The following is a 24,019-nucleotide window of genomic DNA, read 5'->3' as shown; positions in this document are numbered from 1 at the left end:
CCAAGAACAGTCCTCTGAAGTTCCCTATGGGTATTCTTGTTAGGGGGTGCCAGAAAGCTTTACTTTGCACTTGCAGAGTTCTCACTGAAGAAAACTGGACAGGTGCCCCCCATTTGGGAGCACGTAGCCTCCTTGCTGTCTGTGAGGACTGGAAGCAGAAACACAATTCCTAAGCATACCTGTGTTTGAAATGCAGAAGCGCGGCGTTTCTCCCGTACAAAGCTGCCTGAGCTGAGCTCACCGGAGTGCAAGAGAGAGGATCGCCCCACTGACCCACCCCTTCTCCCCAGCCCTGCCGTCCCCCCTCTCATCACTCAGTGCTCCAGCTGTGCTTCAGGTATGGAGCAATCAAGTCAGTCAGTGCCTCTCTGCAAGGGAACTGTCAGTCTGATTCAGCTGGCTGTGGAAAATAAGTTTGGTTTTCAGACTGATTATCAGGATGGGCATTTTTGTCTCACTTTCCCCCATCAGTTGACCATCATACTTGGCTAATTTTGTCCTTTCAACACAACATTTTTTTAAATTGATCTCCAAACCAGCCTTGGAATTCTTTTTGCCAATGTTTGTCTCTTTGAGAAAACTAAGGGTTTACTTCCCAAAACCTAACAATTTGGTAATTTGATTTCCTAATACACAAGTTTTAAAGATTACAGTTTCAAGCCCATGGCATTTCTCAGTTTAATGAAACATCAGCTCATCTTTTCCAATAAAGCTCTTTTTCCTGACAAAAAAGCTAGCTCAATTAAAAATGTGATGAAACCGCTCTAAAGGCACAGCTTGAAATTCAGCTTTGCAACTTACAGGAGATAATTATTTCACATTTTATTTTTCTTTTAATGTATTCATTTATACACTACAACATGGTAGAAGATCAAAGGTGTAATAGAGCTTAATTGCAGTTAATATAAATGTCTCTCCATGTGTCATACTGAACTTGCACTAAAAAAGAAATGTAACAGTCTGGGTTGAAGGCATGTGAAACCATTCCAGATTTACCTGCAGGACAACCTCACGCCCATCTGCAGCCATCAGGCAGCAAGCAGGGCTCTATGGTGGCTCGGATGCTGCAATTTGGAAGATCTGTGGTAACCACCCCTTCTCAATTTTTGCTGAAAATTTGTGTTCCCAGTACTTCTAGCACCAAAGAATTTTTCTCAAATACAAACCAAAACCAGAATCTCACCTGACTTTAGACCTCTGCGAAGTGGGGGGTAGTGTCACAGGTTGTCACTCTGGTTTTTGTGACAATGAATGGAGAGGAACCATTTTCTGACCTGTAAGAGAATTCTTGTCTGAAGAGGAGAAGAGTCAGTCCCTATGTGTGTCCTTTTCTCTCCCCTGACGATGAAGGAAGGCTAGATGAGTTGGGTTTAACTTCTTAAAAACTTTCAGTGGTGGGGATTCCTCAATACCCCTCTATTCCTTTCTGTCCTTGTTCCAAGCATTATGTTATTGTCCTTAGAGTCCTATTTTCTTGGAAACCCCATGCAGACATAACACAGAGCTAAGTAGTTGTATTTTTTAATCCTTTTTTTTTTTTTTTAAATTTGCTTCTTGTTCTCTTGAGTTATAAATCTGGCTCCTGACATACCACAGAATGTGGAGAAGGAGGCCAGCACCAAAAGAGCCAGGGCCCTGGAGGGCTTTCTTCCAGAGTGTGGCACTAGAGGAGATTTCTGGAGGGACAGTTACATTGGTGCAGTGGTGGGGGACGAAGGTGAGGGAGGGCAAAAGGAGAGAAAAGAGGCCACCAGAGAAAATAGCGGAGTGATGAGGAGGCGCCACATCCATTGCTCTCCCAGGTGCCAGAAGGATATCCAGATCTGACCTTTTCTCTTGCCCTAACATTTCCTTCACCACCACGTACTTTCCAGCCAGTATCCAAACTGCAGCTCTATTCTGTCTGAGCTCCTGTTTCCCCAGCAGTGATCCACATCTTGGTGGGCAAGACCTAATGGAAAGCCCTTTTGCTTGGAGTCTTGCCTGTGAAAAGAACTCCAGGCCTTACAGGAGAATGTTATATTTTTGAAGACCAGTACAAGGGGCATCATCCACAACCCTTTTGTGCAGTTATGCAGCTAAGCAATAAATCACACAGAACCATGGGTTGTTGCAAGATTAATAGAGAAAAGCTCTAGCAAAATGTGGCACAGAAGAGAAGCTGAGTATCAGGAGTCTTCTGGTTGTTCATTTGGATTGCTTGGCTCCTGCCCAAGAAGAACTATTGCCATGTATTTTATAGGCATTGAAATAAACTTCAAGTAGCTATAAAAAAAAACAAAACTAATTAAAATGGCCATATTGAATGATGCCCCCACAGAAAAAGGAAAACACTCAGTTGCTATAATTTTCTGTATTTTTTGCTGTTGTTTCTAAAACGGACCTTGAGATTGGGAATGTGCCCATGTTGCTTCCTTACAAAGAAAAAAGACAAAACTGACAATATTTTTTTCTTAATGGTAGCACGAGGTCTCTCTGTATATATTTTTCTGCAATATATTTTGCAAGAGAAATCTGTGTCACTGCACTTCTCAAAGGGTGAGGTTTGTCCAGGAAGAGGGAACCCTAACCAAGGTAGGGTACCATGTAGCGACATGTCTGGGTTCATCAGCCCTTACCATCACACAGCAGAAATGGATTCTGTAACAGAACAGCCTGACCAAGAAGGTATTTAATTCTTTTGACACCAATGCAAATACTCTGAGGTAAATGTGTTTTAGAAGAGAGAAGGGCTAACTAAGGCTTGCTATGCATTATCCCCCAATTACCTTTCAGGGCCCTAGGCAAAGAGGTGGCTGTCCCCACATTGATTGCCTTAGGAAGGAGGGGAAAACTTCCTCAAAGAAACCTACTGCTTTCCCAGTTCCTACACAGGAGGATGAAGGCTTCTATTCGTGTGGAGAAGAAACTATGTTTTAAACTTTTTCAGGTCAAATGAAGCAATGACTGATGTCTATGACTGTATTAAAGCCTCAAAAACCTTCCTGCTTCTCAGGAACCAGGGAAGTAAGGGGTTTGATCCCAGTTGGGTATCAAAAAGGATTCATTTTAACTGATGTCAACCATCATATCATTCCTTGATACCCTCTGTAGTCTCAAGGAGATACTTATATCCGCTTTGTCACTGTATATCTCAGAAGGCAATTTGTGAATATCAGTTCAGTGCTTAGGGAAATGAATTCAAAACCTTTTATTATAATCAGACTTTAATATGTTGGAATGAAATTGCTTAGTTTACCTGAGATACGCTATCATTTTCATTTAGCCTATCACATCATTCAAGCAGCATTGTCTGGAGATAATTACTGAAGAAGACAAGCTCTTGTCTGCCTAAAACACAGCAGCATAAACTCATTTACCACAGATTAAAACAGATGGAAAATTGCTGTTACTTTTAAAATAGCTGCACAAAAAAAAATTAAGTTTGCAAGTATGTTAAAAGTAATTGTAGCAAACGCCAAATTGTGGCTTACAACCTATGTCCTAAACAAAGTATTTCAGGCATCCCAGTAAAAATAAGTAAATTTATTCATAAGAAGGAATTGAAAACTCTAAGAGAAACACCTCTTCACAAAAAGCATCAGATGCCTGTGGAGAGCCCCAGGAAAAAAAAAATATTAAAAATTGAACAAAGATTTCATTAGAATAACAACTCAGAGAAAAGTCATAAATATTGAAACAACAAAAAAAAAGAAGTTTTATTCTATAAACACATGTATGCATCATCACATGGATGTGAATCATCCCACTAGAACTAAGGAGGCTACTTGCCTACCTAAAAATAAATACACTGGTTTGTAGAACTGAGAGTATACATTCTAATACAGTGTGACCTACCATACCCTGGAGTCTATAAATATACTTTAAGGTAAAATATAACATATCTGCAGGACTACTTTAGAAGTATCTTCTCTGTCCACACAAACTTTTTCCCCTTACATCTGTTGTTACAGGACAGATGTATCAGAATTCCAACACAGTCTTAAACACAGAAACTACAGGTTTTGCTCTGCCGGGCATATTTGCTAGGCTAGGCTCTCAGCATTGCAGTCTGCCTCCACATCTTCCAACACCCGCAAGAACGTAGAGTTTTGAAAGGCAGTGAAAACATGAAATACATTCAGTTTAAAGCAAGGGTTAGAGATATTCACAAGTATTTCACTTATGCCAGAATTACCATAACTGTTCAGACTGGTGTGTATTATCCTTCCCTTAAAAAAAAACCAAATAAATTCCTCCTCTTCCAGGTCGGGAGGGACTGGCTAACTGAGTGACAGCCTGGCAATCTCTGTACTAAGTGTTTTGAGAGAACAAGTACATGATTTTGCAGTGTTATAGTGCTCTTTAGAGGGAACCTGTAGGTCACCCATCCCACCCCGAGGCCAGACCATGGCCAGCACCGGAGCAGGTCAGCATGGCTTTGTCTGGTTGAGGCTTGGAAACCTCCAGGGACAGAGTTTCCCCCAACTCTCCAGGAAGCCTGTTCTCAGACTGCACTACCTTCCTGGTAGGCATTTTGCTTCCTCATGTCCGAGCTGAACACTCATCTTGCTGCCATTGCCCCCTCTCGTACCTTCTGTTACCACTGAGAAGAGTTTAGCTCTGGTGTCATTGTAGCTTCTCGTCATGAAGTCATAGGGTGCTGTTCAACTCCCTTTGGCCTCCTCTTCATCAGATTATACAAGCCCAGCTCTTCAGTCTCTCCTCAGTGGTCCTGTGCGCTAGACCTCTGACCATGCTGGTAGCTCTCCATTCTGGCTCTCTCCAGTTTCTTGACATCCTTCTTGAACTGGGTGGCCAAAACTGTGCACAGTTTTCCATATTCTATTTGACTCCACCCTGTGAAATAAAAACGTGAGAAAGTGATGTCTTTCACTTGAAATAATTTTGAAGATAACTTTGAACTCATGATGTTCCTCTGAAGGTGACTGTGGCTGATGACGTTGCTTTCAGAGTGCTGGCTGCAACTCGAAGCAGCCAGGAAGAAGGAAAAAGCCTGAGGGAGAAAAGAAAGTGAGATGTAGGAGCAGATTAAGGAAAAAAGTTCTCTCCGAGCAGTAGTGGAAAAGACAGAAAGAAGACAGAGGAAAAGCAAGTCTGAAAAAAAAGAGCAAGGGAGCAGTGCAGAAAATTATGCCCTGTCACTATTGTTACACTGTGATCCAGGACAAATGTAGACTAATACGACCTACTTAGCAAAGGGGGATGGGTCATGTTTGAAATCGTTTAAGCTAACAAGTTTCATTCTCTGGAGATGGGAAAGGCAATGGCAAAAAGAGTCCTCCAAATAATTGCCTCGCTCTACATCTCGCTGAGTATGTTGCTCAGGAGCTTTAACATGACAGCCCTTGAAATATATCTTTCATTTATTTCAGTCCCTTTATAACACTGTAGGAGCGCTACATTTCTGTCTTAGAGGGGGACATCCAAAATATCCTCTGTCAGGGATTTTGTCTCAGCTTTCTCTGCTGCCCACTTGCACCAGCATATGCAAGCTTGCCTCTGCCTCCCAGCTGACTGAGGAATGACTGAGTAAGGAGAACCAAATCTGGAATTTGAATTGGTCCTCCTGGAAATGCTGTCTGAAGTCTTCCAAATCAATTAATAAGTTGTCTATACAAGGACTTCCTCCAAAAATGACGTCACTGCATTGAGGGCAGCACAGTACCCTCCCCACAACTCTGCAAAGATGTGACTAACAACAACTTGCTCAAGAGCTAAAGCATAAGCAGAACTTCACTTTACACAAGAAAAACTCATATTTTTGGAATTAGCTTCTGCAAAATAATAATAAAATAATAAAAATCATGTGACAAAAACAAAGAAGCGAACAGACCTGACATCACGAGGATTGGCAGTGTACTCCAGACCAGCCAATGTTTATGGAAAGATGAGGGCTAAAATTCTCTCGTGTCAAATCTGTGCATGGTAAAGAAGTGCCTCACCAGGCAGGACCAGAAAGGGCTTTCATCCTGTTTGCACCTTGCTGCCTTGCATACTTCCTTGGAGTTTTTGTAGTGCAGATGGGACTGTATCCCAGACTTTCTGGAGGCAAAAGAGAACCAATTCCTGTCAGAAAAGACAGCCTAGAAAATAGCTTACTCTTTTTATAGAAGTCAGAGAGTTGTTTGTGATTCTTGCAGCCCACAATGGCTCTACAACCCTCTGCAATTTCAGCGGGATGTTGTGTTGTGTGCGACCTGCCTTCAGCTGTTGTGCCGTGTTGCTATGCGCTCATGCTGACAGCTGCTGTGTTTTGCTCCAAATTAGTGCCTGCCTTTCGCTCCAGAGTGAAGCAAGACCTACACGCAGGGCCAGATTCCAGTTCCCTATGGAAATGCCCCCAAAACAAGTGAAAATACTACCAAAACAGATGCTTTGTACCCATTTCCTGATCAGTCACACGATACTTCCTCTTTCTATATAGAGTTCCCCATGCACTCCCACGCCAGTTCCCTTTTTTTCTTTCCTAGCAGTCTAAACATTTCGTGTTGTGAAAAGAATTCAGCATCTCAGCGGTTCCACATTTCTTGTAAGCTGGCCCTGCAGAAGCATCAGGATGCTGAGCCATGCTCGTGAATGATGGCATACAGCCTGGAAGCCTGTCTTTCTTCCTGCAGAGCCAATTTAAAGTAAAACGTGATTTTGAAATCTATTTAAAGATCTTCCGGGAAAAATGATAGTGAGTGATGAAAGACCATCTTTTACAAGTCAGTAGCTGTAATATGTTGATAAGATGTAGTTTTTAATCAGTTTAGCATTCTTAAATTGCTTTAAGAGCATCTGAATTGCCACTTTGGTCCAACCAAAGTCCACTTGGCCCAGGATCTCATCTCCAGTAATGGTCAGTGTCAGATATCACACAGAGGTGTTTCTCAACATGTGGCAGTCCTGGTAGTCCATTAAACATCAGATGGTGACCTGCAAAACAGTCACAATTTTTTTTTCTAACTGATCAGTCAAGCAAAAGAAACACAGAAATAAAAATAATGATATTCCCAAAACATTCTTGAAAAAGGTAAGTGAGTGAACACTCAAAGCTTAGCTTCATTATAGTTGTTGCTGAATTTAAACCTTATAGCTGTGTTGTATAAGGTAGTCCATGGATAGTTTTCCAAAATCCTAAATAATCCCTGAATTAACAGGGTTTGAGAGACACTGTTAAAGGGGAAGGCACGAGATACTCAGAAACACTCAGAGAAGTTTATTTCCTATCCTGGCAGCCACAGACAGGCTTATACAACAAAGTGGGACCTGATGTCTCAGGCTCATAATATTGTTCAATATTTAAAATACCACATCTAAGAATAAAGATGTGTATAAAGAAAAAACACTCATTATATTAATGAATTAATGTTGGTTCTCACAGTCTCTAACATCATAACAGCCTACCCCCCCCCGAAAAAAATCACATTTTCCTATTGAGCTGTCATTAACAAATGTGTTCACTAGTTCATTAGTCATTACTATACATATAAGTATGTTCCAGTGAGCACAAATGCACGAATAGAAGTCCTTTTGTATTATTCTATGACTCAGCTCACACAGCCAAAGTGACTTGGAAGTTTACTAGTTGTGCTTGCAGCGCCTAAAGACAAATATACTTGAAATAACCAGGGTGAATGATCTGGGGCTTGAGTGATTACAGATCTTTCATCAGTGTGACCTGAGACTAGATGAAAGAGTTATAAGTTCTGAGTATGCTGTTCAAATTAGAAAAGTTAAACAAAATAGAATAAATACATTTTAAATTAAAAACATGATCACAGCAATAATTATATATGTATATATAATACTAAAGATGAGAAAAATGTGGTCTGTAACAAATACTTCAGAGTGCTATCTCGAGACAAAGCTGAGCATACTTTACTACCATGTACTACTCATTTTGAAGCAGGTATAGTGAAATCAAAAAAGGATTATGCAGGTACAGGGTTACTACTCAGCTGAATCTGGCATATGCAGCTCCTTGTGTATTTTATACTTTCATACCTCAAATACTGGCACAAACAGTGAGAAATTCCCTTCCTTCCTCTACTCCTTGTCTGCCTATACATCATTTCTGAAAAAAGCGCTAAGAATCTCAAAATTGCAGAACAGGTCAAAACTAGAGTATTATTTGCAAACCTCATGGAACTTAGGAGAAGACCACATTTGATTTTGATTCAGAGTCCAACAGCTGTGATTTAAAACACTGTTTTGAGTCAGTCAGTCTGGGTCAGTCACTAAATGAGCAAAACTGTTGTCAAGTTTTGCCTTGTAGGAGGTGGGCTATATGTCCAACGAGTTGAGCATGGGATTGAAAGTCACAAGCTCTACAAAATGTTTATTCTATTTCAGGCTCATCATATGACAATGACCCAAGTCATCCAACTTCCCCATCTCTTCATTCTTTAAAATGTCACTGTTAATGTTTGCCTGTGTGAGGGTTTAAAGAGCTCTGGATAAAAAGATGCGTAAGTGAAAACCATTGTTAAGTGAAAATCACGAATAACAGCACTAGTAACACAATTCCCTGTAACTGCAGAGAAGTCCTCAGTGCTATGCTCTGCAAGTGACTAAAGCTACCATTGGCAGCTACATTGTGCACAGCCTTTCTGTATTTAAACTGTATATTTGCCCTCAGTGGTTCATCTGTCTACACTAACGGTACAACACCAAAGGCCAAAAGTCTTGTTTTCAATCCTCTGTCTCACTGGACAGTACTTACTTCATTCTTTATGCTTCACTTCCTTCACCTGGAGCCTTATCTGTATTTCTAAAGAACTCCACTATCAACAAAATACAAACTGCTTAGTAATGTTTCCTATATTGGGGCAGGCTGAGACGTGTTTGCAACATGCCAGAGTTCCAGGAGTTAATTTTTCTGATGCCCTATTAAAAGTACATGGAGACAGTTGATTCTCTTTCTCCTGTTCTCTCCCCCAGCCCGAAAAGAAAATATTCTACAGCATTATTAAGCCTGTCTTGTATGAAAGACCAATGCATGATATTCAGCTAGGCAGAGAGGTGTTGCGTTCATCTCACTGCAGGTATAGAGATTAGTGTCACGCTGAGAGTTATGTACCAGTCACACTGCATTTGCCAGTAATCCAATATGCTAGACCTGCTCTTCCCCATTCCTGTACGCAGCATTTTCTGAAAAAAAGCACAGTGTTATAAGGTTCTGACGAGAAGCTTTACGAAGTATCAGCAGCTATGTGGAGCGTGGCACACTTCCAAATCTGCATCCTTTTTTTTACGAGGTTAAAATGACAATGCAGCCAAGGTGTGTAGGATCAGTGGTACTACGCTCACTGTTTGCCTCGCACACTGACTAAGCAGGCCGGGATAGACGTCAGCCTCCAGCTTCGGCTGTGCCAGCTGAAGAGGCTGTGCCCAGGTGCTCATCACCTGGCTGACTAATGGGAGTTAGTGGGAGCTCCCACATGGAGATCTGCCAGCTGACCCAAGGGTTGGTAACACCCGCCATGTGGGTGCTGATGAGCAGCTGCAGATGCAGTGGGACGAGGAAGCCCTTGCTGAAGGCTAGAAAGGTCAGACACACACAGCCTGTGGTCTATTGCATGATTATGCATGGGTGGGTGTCTGTGCTTGTCAAAACCTCCTGATTCTTATCCTTGAATTGGATGAAAATTTTGAGATAGTCAAGCTTCAGTTAAGAGGAAGAGACAAGAAACCTCAGAGGCAAAGTTGTTGGACCTGATATACGTAGCAGCAAAGGCAAGTCTGTGTTACACAGACAGCCAGGCTAGATGTTCTAGCAGCTCCTTTCGTTCCTGAAGTCTAGTAAACCTACGGTCAAAACGTTTGAGCTTGGCTGCCTGAAGTTAATCTCTTCTTTGTGGAATCACGTAAAGCATTTACAAAGAAAGTAAAGGCACCTTCTATCAAAGTAAATGAAACCCCTATCAAAGGTTGCCAATTCACTTTAGGGCTTAAGGTATTAAAAAAATTTGGACTAATTGGAGTACTAGAGATTCACAGTGCAGTGAATGACTGAACAGGTTTGAAAATAGCATCTGGAAGTGAAAAAAAAAAAAAGAAATTAATGCTGCAGATGTTTGTGGCTTTTTCTTTCTGTGTCTGCCTGTGAAACAGCTGTGGGACTTCTTTGTCCTACAGTAATATTCTTTGTGGTGATCATGTGCTGTGGGAAAAGCACTTTCCTGGAATTTCCAACATGTTGGACGGTGGCAGGTGATGATACCAGTTGCCAGTTCAATGTGGATACAGTTATACTTCCTTCCCTTCCCCACAGTCTGGATTCAAGTCCTTTCTTGAATCACAACATTTTAGGTGTCAGTGTTTCCAAGTCCCACATCTTTCACTGTGATTGGTAGCTCCTCATGGGAAGGGAACCAGGGCTATAGTAATACCAGACATCTAGGTAGGATTCCACCAATGTTACGAGTCTTCTTCCAGGTCCATAGCTAGACCGAACCGAGTCAGGTCAGAAATCTCTACCTATCACGTATGATATTTAAACTTGCCCTAAGATTTTATCTTTTTATATAAATTTATATAGATCAGGAAAAAAATGACCAGCTCTCTCAGCCCATATTGACAATATGATCCTCTAAAGTAATTCCATGTCTTTTACATGTGAAGCTGCAGAAATAAGAAAAAAAACCCCACCTGTAATTCAAAAAAGCCTCTACCTATCTGCGAGTTTCAGGCCCAAATTCCTTCAGCTAAACATTAGACACTGCCTGATTCAGGCCACAGATGCACTGAGCTGCCTCCAGGGTGCTTGTTTGTCTCTTCTAACCAAGGAGGGGTACCTTTGGTGACTATATGCCTAACTCAAATGCCAAAACTTAAGAATGTTAAATACACTATGAATGAATATATAAATACTTTGACTCCATTTTGGACCAGTTACCTAGGGCAAAATTAACACTTCTTCCCTCACCCTCTAGCTTAGACTAATTAGTCTACCCTCAGAAATACTGTAATAACCCCACTGAAAGCAATGGACCCAGATAGCTGTGGCAAACATGTCCTAAAATTATAGATCACTAGAGAGAAATCCCTATAGATAAAGCCCTGTTTAGCATGCATGTTTTGCATCCTTCTGCCTAGGAAGCCTTTTACACCTCCTGAAAGAAAATCTCCTAGAAATAGTAAGGGATATTAAAGCAGCCAACATAATGGCAAGAGACATGGTGGTATCACAAAGAAGAAAAGCATTAAGACCTGGCAATGTGAGCCTCCCTCTCTGTTTTCATACCCAATTAATCTCCGAGAATCCAAGTTGCTGTTTTGCATTAGCAGCCAGCTGAACCCCTCTCTAGCAAAAATTCCTCTCTTCGACTAATTTGCTCACTATTTACAGCATTCATTGCCTTAACTCCAAGGTTGCTGGAGGGCTTACAGGCTTAAAGAGATCTTTTGTTTAAGATAATGAACTACAATGGTGATGACGGGGGTTTTGTATACACATGAAAGGCATTGAGATATCATGGCAGCAAACACCTCGTGGAACACTAGATGAAGATAAGGGAAAGAGAGATGACCTGATAGCTAGGTTAGATCAGCTATCATTTGTATTTTAGCACATATGTTCAAGTGAGAGGTACAGAGAAACTTGTTCAGATGGTGTCCCTGATAGAAAATGCCTAAATCCACCTCTGCATGCTTACACTATTCATTCTGGAGCACGTACCAGCTTCTCACGTTAGGCTACCTTGTGACCAAAAGGGACCAGCAGACCAAAGTCACAGCCTCACTAAGGATCTTCATGTTTCTCATGAGCCTTTTTTTATCACTTTTCCATCTTAGGTTTTCAACTCTTCTACCATACTAGCATTATTCAGTTCTGATAAGACCAAATGCTGTGTAGTCACAGCACATTATTTTAAGTTTATAACAACAACAATGAATTCAAGTATCTGTCATCCAACCTGGCTTTATGAGGATTCTAAGCTAGAGACTACACAATATTGCAAGGATTTATACTAATCTGGGGCGGGGGCACGCTCAGAGGAAGGCATACAAACGTGCTCCCTCTGCAGTCACCCCTCTCTTGACTGCTACAGGCTGAAATACCTGCAATATTTGCTCATAAAGTCACAGTGACAACAACTCCGTTAGACTCAAATCAGTGTGCTGGAATTAAAACGGAAGTTAGGGCATCGTTTATCAGCTATTTTAACTAGAGGTCAGTGCATCTAAAGGATGCTGTAATTTTCCACTGCTTTCTACAAGGACGGGAATTACTTTTTTCTCAGTACAGCCCTGCATCACTCCGTGATCCTGTGAGTAATCCCTTGGCACTAAAGCCTCTTATTGACAATGCAGTAAACCTGCTCCGTAAGCATCAGAAAAGGGAAATAAAAGATGTTCCAAATTTGTGTTTGGCAAAATATGACACTGAAATCAATTAGAGGTTTCCAGATCAATAGAGGCTTCAGTCAATAAACCTCCTGTCAGAACAACGTCTAGCAGACCTGTTGACAGCATTCAAAAGCTCCTGATTTAAAATCTCTGTTGGGGTTGTTATTAAAGCTGTTAGTCAGTTCCTTATCTATTTGCTGCTACTTGTAGACATCATTTGTGGGGGCAGCCTGAAGGTCTTGACTGAAAGTTTTGGCTGTTGCACATGAAACTTAATTACAAGGTCAGAGACAAGAACTTGTTTGCTGGGGATTTACAGGAGGAAAATAAAAGCTTTTGAGATGTTGCTTCAGCAGACAGATGCTGTTAGGAGTGCCATCGCCTTTTGCATTCAGGGGCTATATCATTCCTACAGTCCAAGGCTTGAATTCCATCTTTGTTTAATTAACCCAAAAGCCAAATGCTGCTGAAAACAGTTGCAGAATTTGGGTAAGCTTCCTTCCAGAGTCAGCCAAGTAATTCTAGGAACAGTTCAACCTGCTACATCCTAAGGTCTTGATTCAGCAAGATAAGTAAGCAGGAATTCATTCATTCAGCACTGAATTCATTGCCAAACCAAAGTTCAGAAGCTATCAGAGAATCTAATTCCTGAAGGATGGAGGCACTGAATTGCATTCATAAATCTTCCTCCGCAGCGGACAGTAAGAACCAGGACAGAATCAGAGGAAGAGAGCTTACAAATTCCAGTTACCATGGGGGCTGCTGAAGCCTCTGACCTTCCTGAAGGGCAAGAGGGGAAAGTTTCTCTGTGCCTCATGAACACTGTCAGGCAGGACTAACATCTATCTGTCCACTGCAGATGAAGAAACCCTCCAAACAGCAAGACTTCTCTAGAGGGACAGATTTCCACAGTCCAGCTACTGCTGAAGGTGCTTTGAACTGCATTGGCCAACACAGGCCCACATTAGTGATGTGTGTGTGTTCGTTCTTTAAGATAAATTGAATCACATCCCTCCTAGCTTTACGTTGGGCATGTCCCAATCTCTGCATCAGCAGGACTGTGGTGTCACGCATACCAGTAAGCCAGCATGTCGTGCATGCTCTGCCCTTACGTGTAGGTCGCCCACAGTTCCAGCAGAGTCTGTGTGTTTCTGCACTTCTCACAGCCCAGCAGTGGGGCCCTGATTTGGATGCTGCCATGGTGAAGAGCTTGATGAGCATCTGTTTACCTAGTGCTACTTTTACATGGAATACAGCTATTCGGCAGAGTCAAATGCTTTACATTATGTTACAAATCAAATGGGTTCTCTTTCTTCTTGCCAGTAAGCAGCAGTTCCTGGGTTTTTCTGAGTGGTTAAACTCTGTGAATAAAAAACCAGTATCATGCCACTCAGAAGTGCAATATAACGCTATCAGAATGAAGGTGTGGGCCCAAGGTCCATGTAGGTCAGTCTGGGTTACCAGCACCAGCTAACAGTGCACTGCTAAGGGAGAGGGCAAGAACGGGCAACCCTTCAGTGATTTGCCCCCAAAAGAGCCTTGGCTCCCAGGAATCCGTGGTCCAGGAACATTCCGGCTCAGACGCACCATCTTTGTAGTCAGATCTTTTCTTTTTTCTATTGATTTGTCCAGCCATTCTTGAACCCATCCACACTTTTGGTGTGCACACATCCCAGGGCAAGGAGTTCAGTAACTTTTAATATTCCTTGTGTGGAGTCTCCCTTTCCTTTTTGTTTTCATTGTCCACCTTCTACTTTATTTTTATTCATTTTGCTTTGAAAATTTTTATTATTAATTTGGAAGTTCAGGACAATTTGTCAAAATTTTAGCCTGAGAGAGAGAAGTAACGTCAGTGAAACGTCACTGTCATTTTTTTTATTCTTCTCTTGTATTTAATTTTCAGCTGTACACCCCTAGCCCACTGACTACACAAATTCTTGATGCAAGCCCTTGCAATTTCTCGAGATTTGCACAACGTCTGATGCTTTTCTAGAAGACTTGGGTTGCGAAAGAGGGGATCTTTGGGTACCTTTTCCTTGCTTGTGTGCTCTCACCCGTTTCAACTGTCAAGGCGTTTGCTGCTGCCGTTGCAGAGACAAGTTTTAAAACGCAACTTTAGGACGCTCAGGTTTTTGAGCCAAACCCCGGGCTTCTGAGAACTCCAGTTCATGACTTGAGAACGCCGCGTGAATTATAAGCAATGGTAATTCGTCCCTTGGGAGGAATTCCTCCCTTCCACGTTAAAAACGCCCGTGCTGTGAGAGGACGATCGGCACCTCCAGCACGGGGAGGGGGCGAGGGCCCTGCCGGCTGCCGGGAGCCGGCAGGTGGGTGCCGGAGGGTGCCGGAGGGTGCCGGAGGGCGCCGGAGGGCGGGAGGCACGGACGGACGGACGGACGGACACCGGCTTCCCGCGGCGGGGCGCGGCCGGGGGTGCGCGGCGCCGGGCCGGGCCGGGCGGCGGGCGGCGGGGGAGCGGAGCCGCGCGGGCGGGGGGCGCCGCCGGGGCGCTGCCGGCGGAAGGCGCTGGGTGCCAGGTCGGAGCGGGGCGCCGGTCCCGCCCCGGCGCTATCCGGCCGGCGGGGAAGCCCGGCCGGCAGCCGCAGCCCTCCGCCCCCCGCGGGCAGCGGCAGCCCCCCGCCCCGCCTCTGCCCCTCCTGGCGCGGAGCCTTTTTTTCCCCCTTTTTTTCTTTTTTTTGGGGGGGGGGAGGGGGGGGCGCGGCAGCTCGCACCCAGCCGTGGCGGGGGGGAGCGTGGGCAGCGCCTTCTTCCGTGGGGCAGGGTTAGCCGCTGCCGGCAGGTCAGTTGGGGCCGGAGCGGCCCCCCCCGCCCCGTCCCGTCCCCTCCCCCGCCGCTGCCCGTGCGTGTGCGCGCTGATGACAGTAATTTTGAGGGCGATGTTGCAACGGGGCAGAGTGTGCGGGGCGGCCCGTGCTGAACTTTATAACGCTCCTGCATGTCAGCCGCCCTCGAGATTGCGTCCATAAGCGGGTCAGCGGTAGCGGCGGCCGGCCTCGCCGCCCTCGCCGCCTCCCTCCTGCCTCCGGGCCGCCCGGCCAGGAAGGGGAGTTCTCTGGGAATACAGCGGCGGCCGGGAGCCCAGTCGCAGCCTCAGCGCTGCCGCGCCGCGCCCGGGCTCTCGGCGGGAAGCGAGATGCGGGGCAAAGAGGAGAAGTCGTCGCTGAAAGGTGGGTTCACCGCTCTGCCGGCGGGACACCCTGCCTCGGCAGGAAAACTGCTCCCCAGGGCGGGGAATAACCCCTCCAGCAGCGGGGCACCGGAGGATACGGGGCGGGGAGGGGGGGGGGGGCGTGCTGGGTACGGCCGGGGCAGCGTTTAGCACGGAAAGGGGCCAGGTGACTTGGCGAGAGCAGCGGGGCCCTGGCTAAAAGGCCGATGCAAGCGCGGCCGAGGGCGGTGGCGTAACCGGCCGGAGCGGGGGCAGCGGCGGGCGGCGGGGGGGCCGCGCTCGGGCTGCGCCGCGGGCACTCGCGCGCAGCGTGGGGGGCCGCGGCGGAGCGGGGGAGGAGGCGAGTGGGTTGCAGCCCGCGGCAGGTTGTGCAGAAGGGGGGGGGGGGGGGAGGGTGTGAGGCTGCGCCGGAGCCTGCCCGGCGGCTGGGAGCCGCTTGCCCCGCGCACAGCTGGCGGGAGCGTGGCGGGGAGGCAGCGCCGGCCGGGCTGCGGGCCGCCACGTCGATGAGCCCGGAGGGAGATGCCAGGGGAGCCAGCGAGCGGGGATCGGGAGCTCCGGGTACCCTCAAAACTGCGGGTCCCGAGCAATTTTTAACAGCAGCACTCTGAAAGCAGTCCGGAGGGGGCTGAGGAAACTGGCTGCGCCTATTCCATTCTATCAAGTTTGGGGGTCATTTAGTTTTTTGTGGGTTTTTTTTTCCTTCCATTAATGAGTGGCAGTTTTTGCAACAGAGTGGGGAAAGCAACAAGTGGGAGAAGCTAAAGCCCCGCCGGCTGCAGCCAGCTTGTCCTTGCTTCTTCCGTCGCCCCTTTCTTCCCTGGCGCCGGCTCCCTTGCGCTCCGCCGCACCGCGCCGGCGGGGCCGGGCAGAGCCCCCCGCCGCTCCGGGAAGGACGCCGGCGGCTCGGTGCAGAGACGAGCGGAGCCGGCAAGCATCCCTCCTCCCTCTCTCGCTGTAAAGCCTTTGCAGCGCTTTTGAAGAGCTGTGCCCACCTCGCGGGGGTTATCTCTGTACTCCGGGTCATCCGTCTTGCTGCTCAGGGTGAGCTGCAGCCTTTGACGGCTGCTGTGCTGGGGTGCTTGCCATCACCCACCCCCCCCGCCCCGAGGCAGATGATACAGGCAGCTGCCAAGGGATGCCGCCCAGCGGCCGCCTGTGGTTGCGGGGAGAGGCGGCAGCAGCGGGTGCAGAGTCAAAAAAAAAAAAAGAGAAAAAAAAAAGAAAAGGTCTCCGGGCGGGGGGGAGGAGGGGGGCACGTTGCAGCTGGAGGCGCTGGCCGCAGCCCAGCGCCCTTCGCTCAGAGAGCAAGGCGAAAAACGCGCATGAAGAACGCCCCGTCGGGTGGAAAGTTCCACCCGCCTGTAGCGCGCAGGAGCCCGGCACCCCCCCGGGCGCGCCTGCCCCCTGCGACGGCTGCAAGGGGGGGTGCGCCCCACAGGCGGGGGGGTTAGGGGGAGGCCCTGATATCCTTCGCTGTGCCTGCCTGCGCCCGGGGGGGCGGGGGGCCCCGGCAGCATCGTTTCACCTTGTGTGCATGCACGCGGTGAGCCCGCAAGGAAGCGACTGGGCAATTAAGTCCTGGTACACGGTGTTCTAAATGACCGTGTACAGTGGAAACAAAAAACTGCGGAGCGGGGCTGTTTTCCTCCCCCCCCCCCTCAGTGCACTTGTCCAGTCCTCGGTCATCTCCCTAGCTTTTCTAGAAGGTGATCTCTGCGCTTTCCTCCAAGCTCAGGGGACTGGGATTTTTTTTCTCCCCCTTGTTTCCCTTTTTGGCATTAAAAAAAGACGCTGGTTTGTGGGTTTGGTTTTTTTTTTTTCCTCTTCCCTTTCAGTAATGTCCCAGCCAGGATCAGGGCAGTGCACAGAAGGGACATTTGTTTGTTTTACTGAAAACCGGGCAGGAAATCTTGTTCTCCTGAGTCACTGCGGCTCCTTCAAGGAAACGTCAGCATCCCTTATCGCCGCTCACCCGGGGCGGCGGGCCGGCGGCGGAGCCCGGGAGCGGACGCGGGCTGCGGGTTGAGGGGGGGGGGGGGGGACCGCACACTTTAGGAAGAGATGCTTGTCGAGGGCAGAACCAGATTTCAAGTTTATATAACCGGAAAAAAAAAAGTGTGTGTGGGGGGGGAGTGTCGATGCGTTTGCTCGTGGATGCTCTGCACGGTGGGGATGCTGGAGGGGGCGTCCCTCGGGGGTTGCGGCCAAGGTAGGGCGGTAGCAAGGGCGGCGACGGTCGGTCGTCCCCCCCCCGACGTCCTCGGAGGCGGCCACCGGCCGCCTCCGAGGACGTCGGGGGGGGGGGACGACCGACCGTCGCCGCCCCGCCCCGGTCCCGCCCATCCCCGCCGCCACTTAAACGCCCTCGGATGCCTCGCCAAGGCAGTGCGGTGCTGGGAGCCGGTGATATCGTACGCTCGTTGTTTTATCTCCGCCACACCAACCACCACCCCCCCACACTCCAAAATGACAGTGAAGGCAGCCGAGGCGTCTGGTCCTACCTTGACTTACTCGAAGATGAGGGGGATGGTGACCATCCTCATCGGTGAGCGGCGAGGGGGCTTCTTCGAGGATGCTTGGGGGGGCTGTGATTTTTTCCCGCAGGCTGGTTTAACGATTTGGTTTCTCCTTTCCCTGTCCTTTTCATAGCTTTCATGAAGCAGAGAAGAATGGGGCTAAACGACTTCATTCAGAAGATAGCTACCAACTCCTATGCGTGCAAGCAGTAAGTACCAGAAATTTTGGCCGGATTTCAGTCACAAATACCACTCCGTATTGCGAGATCTAGTTAAAAAAAAAATTTTAAAAAAATGTTTGTTTACTGTAATACCTCTGGCATGACTGTTACGGAAGAGTTAATTGATCTTCTTGAGGTATTACTCACTTGGCAACAATCTTCGTGAGCTGGGTTTGGGAGAAATAAATCGGGTGGGATTTGTAGTGACTCATCCCCATTTTGAACTGTACTTACAGTATAAATACGCTTCTTTGTATGACGGAATTTACTTTCTCTAGATTAATTTTACTCCTTAAGTCGAATAGATTGTTTCAGTTGCCTTCTGTAATAGCCCAACCCAAACCTCTTTGTCTGCGATACGTGCTTGCCCTCTGGTGGAAAGCTCTGCCTGAAGCTTCTGGGAACTCTACTAATCATGCGTGTCCTTATCCTTGCAGCCCTGAAGTTCAGTCTATCTTGAAAATCTCCCAGCCTCAAGAGCCTGAACTTATGAATGCTAATCCTTCTCCTCCGGTAAGTAGATTTTACTCAGTGAAGCATTTTTAGAACATTGAATCAGACGGTAATGGAAGTGTAGCAGAATTAGCATCATGAGTGTTACTTTTGTTCAGCGTATAGCACACTGTTGTAACTGGGAAAAAGACTATAATTGAGTTAGACTGAAACTTTTTCTTTTCCTGACATGGAGAAGGAATTTTAAAAAGCTTTATTAGCTGTTCCTTCATTATGGAATGTGGCTAAGACCTCAACAAGAACTTTTAAGTAAGCTGTGGCTGTTATACTCTTCTTAGGCAGTGCCTAGCAGTTTAAGCTACCTGGTAGAGGTCAATATTAAATTTTTAGTGGTAAGAAGAGTGCTAATATTAATTTTCAAGGTCACTTGTATTTATATTTTTTAAAAAGGGACATTGTCGAGACTCTCACTACCAAACTGTTCTAATAAATGTGGTTTCTGTCTGTTTGTTTTTCTAGCCCAGTCCTTCACAGCAGATCAATCTTGGTCCTTCATCCAACCCGCATGCCAAACCATCAGACTTTCATTTCTTAAAAGTGATTGGAAAAGGCAGTTTTGGGAAGGTAAACTTAACTTCTTTTTCATTGTAATTTATTTACTCTTCAGCTCTTGTACGTAATGCCCGAGGGTCAGGTTTGTACTGGCTTTGGTTAAATGGTGGTCATTTAAACCAGACCCAAGCATGTCCTGCTGCCCAGTGCCTGGCTCCCTGTGTAGCTGCAGGGAGAGGGAGTGGTGTGCTGTGTTTGAAAGAGTCATAAAAGAGCCAGGGAGTGTGGTGCATTGGTGCTGGGAAGAATATATACTTTGCTTTTGGAAGGGAAAGCAACTAGACGTAAAAAACTTTGGGCTAGATTAGTCTGCCAGAGTGGTAATAGCGTTAGGCACGTCCAGCAAAGGGCTTGCACATTGAACCAGAGGGATGTGGCAGTGCTCAGCAGTTAACATAAAGGCTTCTTTCCAGTTGTGTTTACAAGTTGTTCTGTATTTCAGTATTGCTCAGTTCTGGGATTTTATCCTCTTTCAGGTTCTCCTTGCACGGCATAAGGCAGAAGAGCAGTTCTATGCTGTTAAAGTCCTGCAGAAAAAAGCAATCCTGAAGAAGAAGGAGGTAAGCTGCTTCTTCGTGATGCCATTGCAACGTCCATCAAATGTATTTTTACTGCTATTACTAAGCCAGTGTACTAAACATTGGTGATTTCTTCTGTTTTCAGGAGAAGCACATCATGTCAGAGCGCAATGTCCTGCTGAAAAATGTGAAACACCCCTTCCTGGTCGGGCTTCACTTTTCCTTCCAAACCGCAGACAAACTGTATTTTGTCCTAGACTACATCAATGGTGGAGAGGTAAGCAGTAAGAAAACGAAGTAGTATTTCCTATCGTGTGCACGGTGGACTTTTTCACCCTTCCTTTTAAATAAAAAAGTCTTGGAAGGGGAAGAGTCATGGGGGAAAAGTTACTAGATTGAATGTTTTCAGCCTGCCAAGTTTTGAACTACCAAAGGATCGTTAGGCCATTTCCTGCTATTGTTCTCCCTCTCTATATATGTTGAGTCTAATTAAGTGCATTGTTAACAGGCTTTGGCGCCGTTCACACAACTTTGTTCTCTCTGTCTCCTGTAGTTGTTCTACCATCTCCAGAGGGAGCGTTGCTTCCTGGAGCCAAGAGCCCGATTTTATGCTGCTGAAATTGCCAGTGCACTGGGCTACCTGCACTCCCTGAACATTGTTTATCGGTAAGCAACCTTGTCCAGTTTGTGAGATGAAAAAACCACATGCTTTCTTGAATAAGCATTGAAAAGTTGATCTCAATATGAGCTCAGAATTGCTTTTAATATTTTTTTTGTGACTTAGTGAAGTTCTGTAAACAATTGCACCTAAAATATTCTCACTGTATCTCGTCTAACGAACACTTGTCTTCCTTCATCTCTTCCTACAGTGACTTGAAGCCGGAGAATATCCTGCTCGATTCGCAGGGACACATCGTCTTGACTGACTTTGGACTCTGCAAAGAAAACATAGAGCACAATGGCACGACCTCCACCTTCTGTGGCACACCAGAGGTAGGGCCAACCCTCAGCCTGCCACTCACAGAGCGGCAGCAAGGGCTGTCCTCGTCGGTGCAAGCTGACGTCTCCCCTGTATATTTATGGCTGGTTAGACAAGCAGGGGGTATTACGAGTCTTGTAATATCAGGCTGCCAGTGAGGACATGTAGGACACACAGAGCTTGTTGAGCAGGAGAGAACAGCTCTCGAGCCATCTCCCTGTTTATAAAGAGCTTGTGGCTTTCTGGTAGCTTAGATGTTGCTGGGATTCAGTAAGCTGCTTTCATTCAAGAATGGAGAGGCCTTCCTAATTATAAAGATCCCTTTGGCTAAACATGGCTCTTTTCCTTCTCTTACACAGTATCTCGCTCCTGAAGTGCTTCATAAGCAGCCCTATGACCGGACTGTGGACTGGTGGTGCCTTGGAGCAGTCCTGTATGAGATGCTTTATGGCCTGGTAAGCAACGAATCCTTTGTGACAAATGAAACGAGCTTCCTCGTCCCTTCCCCACAAGCAACCCCGTGCCCACCTGTGAGCCTCGTTAACCTGGGTCTCTCCTTTCCCACAGCCGCCCTTCTACAGCAGGAACACAGCAGAAATGTACGACAACATCTTGAACAAACCTTTGCAGCTGAAGCCAAATATTACCAACTCAGCTAGACATCTCCTGGAAGGCCTCTTGCAGAAGGATAGGACAAAGAGGCTTGGTGCCAAGGAGGACTTTGTAAGTGCAAATGGGCCAGTGCCTGTAGGCAGCACGAGGGGGAGTGACTAGGCCATGCTGCTTGCATTAGCTTGGGTCTGAATTAATCTGTTTTTCTCTCTGTAACAGATGGAGGTTAAGAATCACATCTTCTTCTCCCCAATTAACTGGGATGATCTCATTAATAAGAAGATTACACCTCCTTTTAACCCAAATGTGGTATGTATCACTTCTAATTATAGAATGTATGGAGAGTGTGTTTTCGCCCCTTGTCTTTGTGGGGTGCCCAGGAGCGGGGAGGAACTGGCCAGATGGCTGTGTTTGGGGAACACAGCGTTTCGTTCCCCTCTGGCTATCCAGGCAAGGTTAAAAATAAGCTGTAGGTGACTATTTGGTGATGGACAATCTAAATTTAGCTTGGGTTTTTGGCCTCTCACATGCTTCATTTGCATGGTTATTTAAAAATAATCCCCAGCATCCCCGTTTTACCAAAGGGGAAGGTAAGATGTAGAAAGCAAGTAGCTTCCCAAGGGCAGAGTTACATTTAGCTTGTCAAATAGTAACATCTAAGGAGAGGGATATGGTTGTGGACGTTGTTCTCTTTCACTTTCTGAGCATTTTATAAACTAAATTTAATAACTAGCCCTGAGATCAAAGTCCTGTCCTGCAAACTGCTGCATGGCAGAGTGGCGTGTTTGCATTTGGCTTCTGTTGCACAAGCTTAGTTGGAGGGTAGTGCATTAAATTGAATCACCTTGTTTTTATTGAGACAATCTGCAGCAGGGTACAAAAAAAGGTCAAACTAAAACTGACGAAGGCTGTTAAATAGTGGGCCTGAGGTGGTAACACTGAGTTTTCGCACAAGGGTGCTCGTCGCCATTTTGAATTGAACTGTGCACTCACAAAGCATTTGGGTCTAAATGTTGTGTCTTGCCCTTTCCGCAGAGTGGCCCCAGTGACCTGCGACACTTCGATCCGGAGTTTACAGATGAGCCAGTCCCCAACTCCATCGGCCAGTCCCCAGACAGCATCCTCATCACTGCCAGCGTCAAAGAAGCCGCTGAGGCTTTTTTGGGCTTCTCATATGCCCCACCCGTGGACTCTTTCTTGTGAACATTTTTCTTTCTTTCTTTTTTAATAATAATAACTATTATTTTTATTTTTTGTTTGGCCTTCTGGTGGAACTGCCAGTCGACCAGTCATCTTGAAAGAGAATTTGCACATTTCCACCATGGCAGCTTTGCAGCCTTAATTTCAACTACACTGTTTGCTGGAAGTTTTTTTGAAGAGCACATCACTCTCTAAATGAGCTTTACAGGCTTTTCATTTCCATTCGTTCTTCCCCCAAAGTGGTGCTGTCTCCTTGGGAAAGAAAAACAAGAGTGACTGCTGCCATAGACTCCTGCAGCAGATCGTAGGAGTAAGAACAAGCTGTTTTGAAATCGTGCTTCGAAAAGCCTTGCCTGAAGATCTATCTGAACGTGATAAGGATTTTATGAAATGTGCCTTTTTCTGATGAGATCTTGTGAGCTCCAAAGCTTTCCCTGTTGCAGAGTGTGTTTCTCAGTTCATTTATGTGGGTTTACTATGTGAACAAATGGTATGCGTGTGGTCTGCGTACTACAGATGGACTTAGTTTAAAGCATCAGTGTGACACTTGCAGGATACCACAATGTGGGGCATTGTTTGTTTCTTCCATATTTGGAAGATAAATTAAGTGTAATTTTGAAATTTCTTTTGTAAATCTATACAGTCAACTAAAATTATTGAAATGGGCTCACAATTACTTGTATCCAAATGCTTGAAGAAAGCATTGCTGCTATGAAAAAAGATTTCTATTTTTAGAAAGGGTTTTTATGGACCAAAATGCCCCAGCTGCAGTCGGTCAAAGCTGTTGGTTTCTTTTTTTTTTCTTTTTTCTTTTTTTTTCTTTTTTAGTTTAAAAAATGTCATCTGTAAAATGGGCATTATTTATGGGTTTGGGGTTTGGGTTTTTTTCATTCCTGATTGTATGTATTGTAAAAAAGATCTGTACATTCAGTTGTAACTCTAGATGTATATTTAAACTTACAGACTTACTTGTAATGTATACCATCATTGTAATGTAATATAATTAACATGGTTATATGTATCATATTTTTTTGTGACCAAACCCATTGGTTTGCAGTAAAATCCTGAAAAATACATAAACTCTTGTCATTTTTTATTTTAAAACTAAGGTTTTCTCTCTGAAAAGTATTGGCCAGCTTTTTTAAAAAAAGATAAAGAACAAATCTGAGCTGCCAATCAGCTGAGATACCTGTGTAATTTTGCTTAGGTGTGTGATGGTTATTCCATCAAACTGCACCCATACAAGTCTTATCATGGACACACCTTGGCAAAATACTTGGTCTTCTAACTGCGGTGTTCGAGTGGGTGTGTATAAATGTGGGTGCTCTTATGTGGTACAAATGTTGACAGCTCCATAATGAGTTTCTCTACCTAGC

General features: G+C 45.7%; 1 protein-coding gene across 3 annotated transcripts in view; it reads left to right on the top strand.

Moving 5' to 3' along the window:
* Positions 1–23,722, top strand: part of SGK1 (serum/glucocorticoid regulated kinase 1) — a 79,036-nt gene extending 55,314 nt beyond the window's left edge. Inside the window, exons 1-12 of one of the 3 annotated variants that reach the window (XM_049800205.1) lie at positions 15,237–15,527; positions 18,182–18,257; positions 18,707–18,782; positions 19,242–19,346; positions 19,811–19,894; positions 19,998–20,129; positions 20,406–20,518; positions 20,722–20,845; positions 21,191–21,286; positions 21,399–21,554; positions 21,663–21,752; positions 22,479–23,722. In XM_049800205.1, coding sequence (XP_049656162.1) covers positions 15,296–15,527; positions 18,182–18,257; positions 18,707–18,782; positions 19,242–19,346; positions 19,811–19,894; positions 19,998–20,129; positions 20,406–20,518; positions 20,722–20,845; positions 21,191–21,286; positions 21,399–21,554; positions 21,663–21,752; positions 22,479–22,646 — 1,452 coding nt within the window. In that variant the 5' untranslated portion in view covers positions 15,237–15,295 and the 3' untranslated portion in view covers positions 22,647–23,722. Of the gene's footprint in view, positions 1–15,236; positions 15,528–17,838; positions 18,078–18,181; positions 18,258–18,706; positions 18,783–19,241; positions 19,347–19,810; positions 19,895–19,997; positions 20,130–20,405; positions 20,519–20,721; positions 20,846–21,190; positions 21,287–21,398; positions 21,555–21,662; positions 21,753–22,478 lie in introns of those variants that run through there. The other 2 variants (XM_049800203.1, XM_049800204.1) reach the window with 2 other exon arrangements.
* Positions 23,723–24,019: the final 297 nt, after the last annotated feature.

Source organism: Accipiter gentilis, chromosome 5 (assembly GCF_929443795.1).
Source record: "Accipiter gentilis chromosome 5, bAccGen1.1, whole genome shotgun sequence".
Lineage (NCBI taxonomy): Eukaryota > Metazoa > Chordata > Aves > Accipitriformes > Accipitridae > Astur > Astur gentilis.
This window is presented reverse-complemented; position numbering and strand designations above follow the sequence as displayed.